General features: G+C 36.7%; 2 protein-coding genes across 2 annotated transcripts; both read left to right on the top strand.

Annotated features, from left to right (window-relative positions):
• Positions 1-1,601, top strand: nppb (natriuretic peptide B). Its single transcript, XM_079638133.1, has 3 exons — positions 1-710; positions 781-1,036; positions 1,201-1,601. The coding sequence occupies exons 1-3, from the start codon at positions 594-596 to the stop codon at positions 1,215-1,217; spliced, it is 390 nt and encodes a 129-aa protein (XP_079494259.1). The 5' UTR covers positions 1-593; the 3' UTR covers positions 1,218-1,601.
• A 2,268-nt stretch (positions 1,602-3,869) lies between these two features.
• Positions 3,870-6,500, top strand: nppa (natriuretic peptide A; the record flags this gene model as incomplete). Its single annotated transcript, XM_079638119.1, has 2 exons — positions 3,870-3,983; positions 6,204-6,500. 2 exons carry the CDS (start codon positions 3,870-3,872, stop codon positions 6,498-6,500), a joined length of 411 nt encoding a protein of 136 aa, XP_079494245.1.
• Between the last annotated feature and the right edge of the window lie 2,396 nt (positions 6,501-8,896).

Here is an 8,896-nt window from a genome sequence, read left to right on the forward strand (position 1 = left end):
ACGCCGTACGCTACGTGTGCTACACACACAGCCTACGCCGTAGCTACGCCGTGAGTTCGACGCAGAAGTATAAATTGGGCTTCAGTTGACCGCGAGCATACCACAAAACTTTGATTGAGATCATACGAATTGATTTGTTAGAGAGTTGTTGGTTAATGTTTCCAATTTATTAGTTGCAACTTCAATTCATATATTTTCCGCCTAAACTGCTCACTTTAGCACAGGCCTACAGTGTTTGTTACTGACAGCCTAATTAGCCTATTAAGTTAGATAAAGTGTTATCATAAAACCTAGTAGCTTACTGTAACTTGCTTTAAAGTGCAATGCAAGACACTTGATGGGAATGATTTCAGGGAAGAGAGTACAATGTAATCATTTAGGAGTTTCCGTCCCTGGACTCATCTATTAGCTTTAAAGGAGTCATTTCCGACAGCAGCCTTTATCAGACTGAGGTGTTGGAATGCAGCTGCCATTCTTCACATTACTGGCGTGTCACACTTTTAGGTATAAAAGAGCTTGAGGCTCAACTGAGAGTATACAGACAACGACACAGAGAAGACTGAAGGACAGCTAAAAAAAAAAAGTCAGGAAACATGAAATCGCTTGACATTCCTCTAGTCTGCCTTATCTTACTCTTCAGCGTTCAGCTCACGGGTGCGTTCCCACTTCAAAACTCAGGCTTAACCACAGAGGACATGGATGTTTTAAAGGTAAGAAGAGAGGGAGAAATCTTGCTTAATAATGCTCGCACTAACAGTGACTAATGAGCCACGCTTTCAGCTTCTTCTACAGAGACTTGAAGAGTCCATTCCTGCGTCTTATCAAGACAGAATACTGGCGAAAGTGGAAGAAGAAGCGGCACGAGAGGAAACCGTCGCTGAACCTTATCCCAAGACTGACATGAGAGGCTATCTGTCTGCTCGGGACTTGAGGACAGTCCGACAGGACTCCAAGAGATCCTCTGGGTGCTTCGGGAGCAGACTAGACAGAATCGGTTCCATGTCGTCCCTGGGATGTAACACTGTCCGGCGGTCAGGTAACGACTTCATTTCTACATCGCACAGCTACAGTTAATAGGAACATAGATTACGTTGAATAAAAATGAACAGTTTTTGGACTAATACACCCCTAATACTGACTCAATATAATGGTATGATGGTTCTCTAACTTACACTTTTCTCTGTTTTTCTCTTTTTTCAGGTCCTAAGAAGAAGTGAAGTCTTAATGATTGGCAGCTTCTACACTGTAAACATTGAAAATGTGCAGTTGTTACTTACTTGGTCTGACCTTACAATGACTTTTTTTTTGGTGTAACCCAGTGCATTCAGGTTGATTCAGTCATAATAAATAATTATGTTGACTTGAACAAAAAAAACTTAAATTTAGCTGTTACCATTTGAAGCACGTTTTAGGTTACCTGACAAAATATGTTTATAGTGTTATTATGTGTAACAGACTCCAAACATGTTCTTAACTATGCATATTTATTTATTAAATTATTTAAATAGTGGAGTTCTATATTTATATGCATCTTTAATTTAATTGTCAGTCAAATCTGTTGTACATGCCCTCTTTAATATACAATAAATGTTTACACATGCCTTGGTTTTGGACATCTTTCATTCTTATTCAATTAAAACATTTTCTTTCATAACCCATGTACTGTATATAATAAGAGTTCTCAATACATAATCAAGATTTAAATAATAATGTGATGAGGTTATATTGAACTCGGGTCTGCTTTCTTTAATAGGCTAATTATAATAATAATTTTTATTTATAAAGCACTTTTCCCAAAAAATATATAGTTTTTGTTGCAAAAACAACAATACAGTGATCAAACTGTCCATGGAGTCCACCCTCAGGCCATCATTATCAATGCAACCGGTTTCAGCACCACGGACAGCGACATCACCTCACATTACTCAAGGTCATAACTGACTGACTTCTATAATTTATACCTATGTTGTCGCAAGGTTTGGCGGTGAAATTGAGAACAAAGAGTCTTGCAGTTGAAGTTGTTAAAGGGATAGTTCACTCACCCTCAAGTTGGTTGGGTGTTGGTTATACTCGATATACTTCGTTTTAGAAGTTAGACTGAGATGGCGAACGGGAACATGGGTTGTGTAACATTAGCAACACATTATGAGCGGTTTAATAACGTATTCATGCAAATGACTAATCGTATTAATTACCGCCGAAATGTGTTCGATGTTGTAGAGAGCGATACATAAAATGGATTACCATTCTGATACATCGACTTGTAGATGAGCCTGATTAATTCACTCTTCCACTTGCCATTGTGCAGCGCTTACTACAGTAAAGTTGACCGAGTGGATTGGGTATTCTGAGCTCGAGTGATTGAGTGGAGGCAGGGCTAATTTGCATATGCATGGCTCCACGTATAGTCAAGTCAAGTCACCTCTATTTATATAGCGCTTTTTACAATACAGATTGTTTCAAAGCAGCTTTACAGAGATAACAGGAAAATAATGCAACAAAAGTTTTTGTTTCCAGAAGAAAAAAAGTTCAGTGATGTTTCATTTTTGTTGTAAAAAAGTTATTAATTTAGTTAATTTATATATATATGCGCTCTGCAGAAAACCGTGATGTCATCATCCATATTAGTTCAGTTCTCATATAATGGAGTCCATGCAGGCAGATCAATATTATTGTGGAATATTAAATGAAATGTCCCCAACTAAGCAAGCCATTATATTAAAGCTATTTTAAGGCATTAAGATTTTTTTTCACATGAAAAAAAAAACGTTTAAATATGTAACTAAATATGAAAAAAACGAAATATTTAACCATAAGGTTGTCCTCCAAACCAAAATTGCCAAGTTGGGACAAGTTGTCACATGTACAAATTATGAATCAAAATTTCTGTTTGCCAAAACGGGATGAAATTTTTTTGTACATCGCATGTTTTTCTTTTTTTCCTGAATTGTTTTGTTTCAATTTTTTTTTATTGTTTAATACATGTTAAATACAAACAATTTAAATACGTTAGATATCATTAATGTATATTAATGTATTATATTATATTATATTATATTATATTATATTATATTATATTATATTATATTATATTATATTATATTATATTATATTATATTATATTATATTATATATTTCAGGGCATTGCCTGTCACAGTAAACCATTTTTGTTGTCAAGCCCTCAAAGCCAATGTGGTCAATGTGCCTCAAAGTACATTGACCTCATCCATATTTTAAGTAAAATATTTGACAAGAAGCCTTCAACTACATATAATCTCATAACCATTATATTAATTCTGCAACAAATTATGCTTTGCAAATTTCCTGTTTGGCACTGAAACCACAAGTTTTTACAATGACTTCTGTATTAAAATGTGTCTATTAACCAGTTAAGAGAAATTAATTTAGTTTAGTTTAGCTTGCACAACAGGGGTAAAAGTAGAGGTGTATTTTTATTTACTGTTTTTCCATAAAGTCATCTTCTCAGTCAACATCATTGGGCTATATATAAACCATCGTCTGCTTTAACCCCCTATGGTATACTTTTGTATCAGTTCTGAGGTGATGCGGAACCATGTGAGACACTCGTGTAGCGGATGCATTCCCGATGATGCCTGAGGTCACTGTTTGTGTCCGAGTTACCAGACCCAACACAGATCAGGAGTCCTCCAGCAAGGCACCTCACACTGCACCAAACAGCCACTTAAAAGGAAATCTAGTCCAGGAACGTTATCAGAGACGAGGTAATGGAATGCACTTCACACAGTTTACAAAGATGAGCTCCTGACAGTCAACTGTCCCTATATAAGAGTGAAGCAGGCAGACGGCCAGTTCAGAGAGCAAGAAACAGCATCCAGAGGAACCCAGAGATGATCAGACAACTCATTCTTACGGGACTACTGGTCCTGCTTTGGCACCAGATGGATGTACAAGCGCATACATTGAGCAGACACAGTTCTGCCAGCAACATGGCCAAGCTGAAGGTATTTCTGCTTTGAATCCCTTTTCTTGAAAACCAAGAGAACTTGCTGTGAAAGCAGATCATGTTTACTCATCAAGGCCTTGCATTAAATGAGAGTTATTGTGAGCTAAACAGGCAAGAAACTATTCTTAAAAATAGTTCTTATAAAATAAGGGTCTTTATTGGTATCTTTGGTTCTGTGAAAAACCTTTAACATCCACAGAACCTTTCCTATGCACAAAAGGTTCTTTAAAAGTGGGGGGAAAAGGCTCTTTAGATTATTAAAATGTTATAAGAAGAACTAGATTGCAACTACAGGTCAAATAACTCTCATTAGAGTATTAGCGGACTGTAACACTTTATTGTGATGCTCCCCAACAGACATTCTACTGACTATAAGTAACTTTGGAACTACATGTACACTTATCCTAACCCTACCAGTCTACTAATACTTTACTAACTCTCAGTTAGTAGACATGTAGGTGCAAAGTTACTTATAGGCAACAGAATGTGTTAAAGGGACCATCAAAATAAAGTGAAACCCCAAAAAAAAAAAAAAAAAAAACGGTTATTTATGAACTGGGTTATACTTAATTTTGATGGTCCACTTTAGACATACATGTCAACTAACTCTCATTAGAGTATTAGTAGACTGTGACCGTTATGTTAGGGTTTGTGGTTAGGGTTCGAGTGAGTAGAATTGGAGTTACTTATAGTCGGTAGAATGTCTGTTGGGGAGCATCAAAATAAAGTGTTAACAGATATTAAGCAGACTGTCTACTAATACTCTAATGGGAGTTAGTTGACACACTGAAATTTTTTTTTTTTTTGCTGCTTGTTCAAATTGCTTAAATAAAATGAGCAACACAATTGCTATACATTTAGTCCAAACTTAATTTGATTGTGTTCAATCTGCTTAAATATGTAAAATTTAAGTTTAATCCGTTTGTGTTGGATTATAGTAGATTGAGCTAGATCATTTTGAACAATCAAAATAAATAAATAAGAAAGCAATAATTTAAGCAGAGGTAACAATTAAATAGGTGTGCAATTATAAAATGTTTTATATTAATGTAACTGAATAAAATTGATTAAGTTCAACTAAATGTGTTAAGTAGAAGTAACATAATTAAATAGCGGTGGATTTACAAAAAAATATATTTTATTTAATTGTATTAATTCTATTTTATATATTATATAAAATGATACTAACCTAACTAAATAAAATTAATTAAGTTCAACTTAATGGGTTTGTTTAAATGTAGATAAAATCAATTGAGTGCAACCACTTATTACACCGTGTCCTAACCAGACGCGATGCGATAAGATCCAGCGACAAATCATTTGTCTGTCCACACTAGACGCGACGCGACTGCGAGATGCGTCGGCTACAAATTAATCAAAACCCACAGCCAATCAGAACAGCGTGTGGGGCGGGCGGATTCTCGCGGCAAGTGCACAGCACCAGAGAGTAGCTAATCTTGACGGAAATCGCAAGAAAATGGATAAGTTCAAGTAATCAAGTAATAAGTAATCAAATTCACAAATATTACACCATTTAAACATTATTCAAATACATAGGCTACTTACTAAAACAATCTTTTTCAAATAATACACTTGTTTGTTCACAGTTTGAACGTTCTTCCATTTATTTAATTTCAAGATCTGAGGTGCATCCATTGTTGCTTTTACAGCCACAAAGCTGGAGCACTAAATTATATTCAAAGTCACATTACATGCTTTTAACATTAAATAAAGCACATAAACAGTAGCTACCTGAGATGATCATTGCCACACTTTGTTTTTGTTGTTCCAGCGCGACGTCGCAGAAAAATTTAAACCGGTTTTAAAATAGAACCGTCGCGTGTCGCCGTCGCGGCTGGTTAGGTCAAAAACTCTGATTAACATGAAAAAGATAGATAGGCTACATTTTATCCTATCGCGTGTCGCAGCGTCGCGTGTAGTTAGGACACGGTGTCGATACTTTTTTTAAAATTAAATTCAAGGAATATTTTTTTTTTCAGTGCATATAATGTTATAATTAGTAGAATGTCGGAAGTGGACCATAGAAACAACCAAAATGGTTAATATGGGATCGCTGCGAAAACCCCCTTGGAACCTTTCTTTTTTTAAGAGTGTATTATCAGCTTAAGCATGCAAATAATATTAAAGGCACTGAATCAGTTAAAATGTCAATGGCAAGTCTATTATATTCAACTCCGTTTGCTCTGTGCTCCACCAGAGCTTATTGCAGCAGTTTGAGGAGGCCCTGGGCACAGAAGACAGAGCCTTAGATTATGAAGACAGCAACACCATGCTGGAGCAGAGCCCCGCTTCCACGTCCTGGGACAGAGACAGAGAGGACGAAGCAGCTCCAGCGGAGGACACCAACCTCCCAGACGGATTCGAGACGCAGAGAAATCGCCTTATAGATCTTCTCATGTCCACCCGGAGCAAAAGCCTGTCTGGCTGTTTTGGGGGAAGGCTGGATCGCATAGGGTCAACCAGCACCCTCGGGTGCAACTCGAAAAAAGGTTAGCTACAACGACCGAATACAGTGACATTAAAATCACAATATATTTTTATGGTATATAAATTATTTTACATGTGGATTTGTCCATGAACTGTTTCATGAACAGAAAAATATCTGTAGAAAAAAAAAAGATAGGCCTACTGGTAATTTTCTGCTGGGACATTTTCCTTTAATTTTCCAGACATTTCCTTTAACCATGTAAAACCTGTGAAAATTTTCAATGGAAAATTACATTACATTGCCAAATGTATCTGACCTTTTCTGCATTGCCCCAATGTTTCTGAGCTCATAAAAACTGCATGAGTAGGCTAGTAATTATGGTTAACATGGAAATTTAATTAGGAATAGAAAAATGAAAGTAAAATGTATGTTAAACTGAATGTGAGATATTTAAACATGAAAACTAATGTAAAATGTGGAAATGAAACCAACAAGACTGTAACAAAAACCCTTCCATGTTTTGCAATCTCCGTTATGACATCTGCTTTATATTACCTGGTGGTTGATAGCCTATATTTATCATGTACAAGTAGTTGAGTGTTGAAATACTGTATAATTATGTGCATTATTAATGCTTTACTCATTTTGCATTCATTTATGAGGTTTGTGAGATTTGAATACTCCTGCTGGTGTTGTAATATCCCTGCTGGCTTTATCCAAGTAGCACTTCTGTTATTCTTTTTGTGTGTCACACATTTCTACAGCTGAAACTGTCCTTGGAAATCGTTTTTGTTTCAAAAACGGGATGTTTAGATCCCAGGTTGTAAGGTTTTGTGAGGTGTAGTATTGAATGCTAATAAAATCCTGGTTTAAAAAAACATTTCGATTCTAGTATTTCTTTAACAGTGAAGCTCACCATCAACCCCTTTTCCTCATTCAAAGGAATCTATGTTGTGACTCATTGAACACCCACACCATCTCTTCTAATGGCCATTATCAGACTCATTACGGGACACACTTTAATGAAGGGAACATCTGCAGGTGGTTATTACTCCTGAGCTTATCGACACCTGCCCTAAGCCTTAAAAACTACAGCCATGTCAGCTTTAATCCTATTACACAAGCTCGCCGGGGTCTCTCCTGATTGCATGAATAATGCCTCCATTTCAGCAGTGGACGGCTCTCATTAGAAACTTCAGATCTCCTCCGCGAGTGCGTCACACCGGCCTGCTAACAGACGGTCAGAGCCTGATTTCTCTGGTCTAGTGTGAATACAGTTAGATAGCACTGACAAGAGAACGAGCGAGTCGAGACCTTCATATCCTCCAATTAGACGAGAGCGCTCCTCTTGGAAATCTCATGTCATTCCTGAAGGTGAGGATTGGTGTTAGCCAGCGGGTTAAGCCACTGCACTGAGAGATAAAGTGGCAGATGTGATGTATGACCATAGGCAAAATGTCCTCCGCAGGCAACGGACAATCATTTTAATACTTTCATATACACTTGACTTACTGGGTAGAGTCCTGTCAGGACAGGATTTTTTACCCACTGGTGGACAATAATTATTATACTTTCTTGTAATTTTAATGGGTAGACCTCTGACAGGATAGGATTTGTTACCCACTGACCTGAAAAGGAATGAAGAGATTGACATCAGGACATATGGTCAATTCAGGTAAATTGAGATGACTGTCAAAAAGTGATTACATTCAACCATATGCTGTAGTTTCTAAAGCTTATGGGCACTTTTGGTTCTGTTGACTTTGTGAAAAGTGAAAACACACTTTTCACACTTCACTAGTTTATTGCATTTGTCCACTAACAATGTCAGTGGATACTGATGCATAATAGTCACGGATGAGAGAATTCTGTTTGAAAGTCATGAATATTATTTACAATACAGGTCATATAATTAGAATATCATGAACAAGTTGATTTAATTCAGTAATTCCATTAAAAAAGTGAAACTTGTATATTGTATTCATTCATTACACACAGACTGATATATTTCAAATGTTTATTTCTTTTAATTTTGATGATTATAACTGACAACTAATGAAAATCCCAAATTCAGTATCTCAGAAAATTAGAATATTTTCAATACAAAATAATAGAATCATTTCCAATACAAAAAAAATGATTTTTAGAAATGCTGGCCAAAAAGTATGAGCATGTACAGCACTCAATACTTAGTTGCGTCTCCTTTTGCCTGAATTACTGCAGCAATGCGGCGTGATGGAGTCGATCAGTCTGTGGCACTGCTCAGGTGTTATGAGACCTCAGGTTGCTCTGATAGTGGTCTCCAGCTCTTCTGCATTGTTGGGTCTGGCGTATCACATCTTCCTCTTCACAATACCCCATAGATTTTCTATAGGGTTAAGGTCAGGGGACTTTGCTGGCCAATTAAGAAAAGGGATACCATGGTCCTTAAACCAGGTACTGGTAGCTTTGGCACTGTGTGC

The sequence above is a fragment of the Phoxinus phoxinus genome, assembly GCF_949152265.1.
Source record: "Phoxinus phoxinus genome assembly, chromosome: 15".
Lineage (NCBI taxonomy): Eukaryota > Metazoa > Chordata > Actinopteri > Cypriniformes > Leuciscidae > Phoxinus > Phoxinus phoxinus.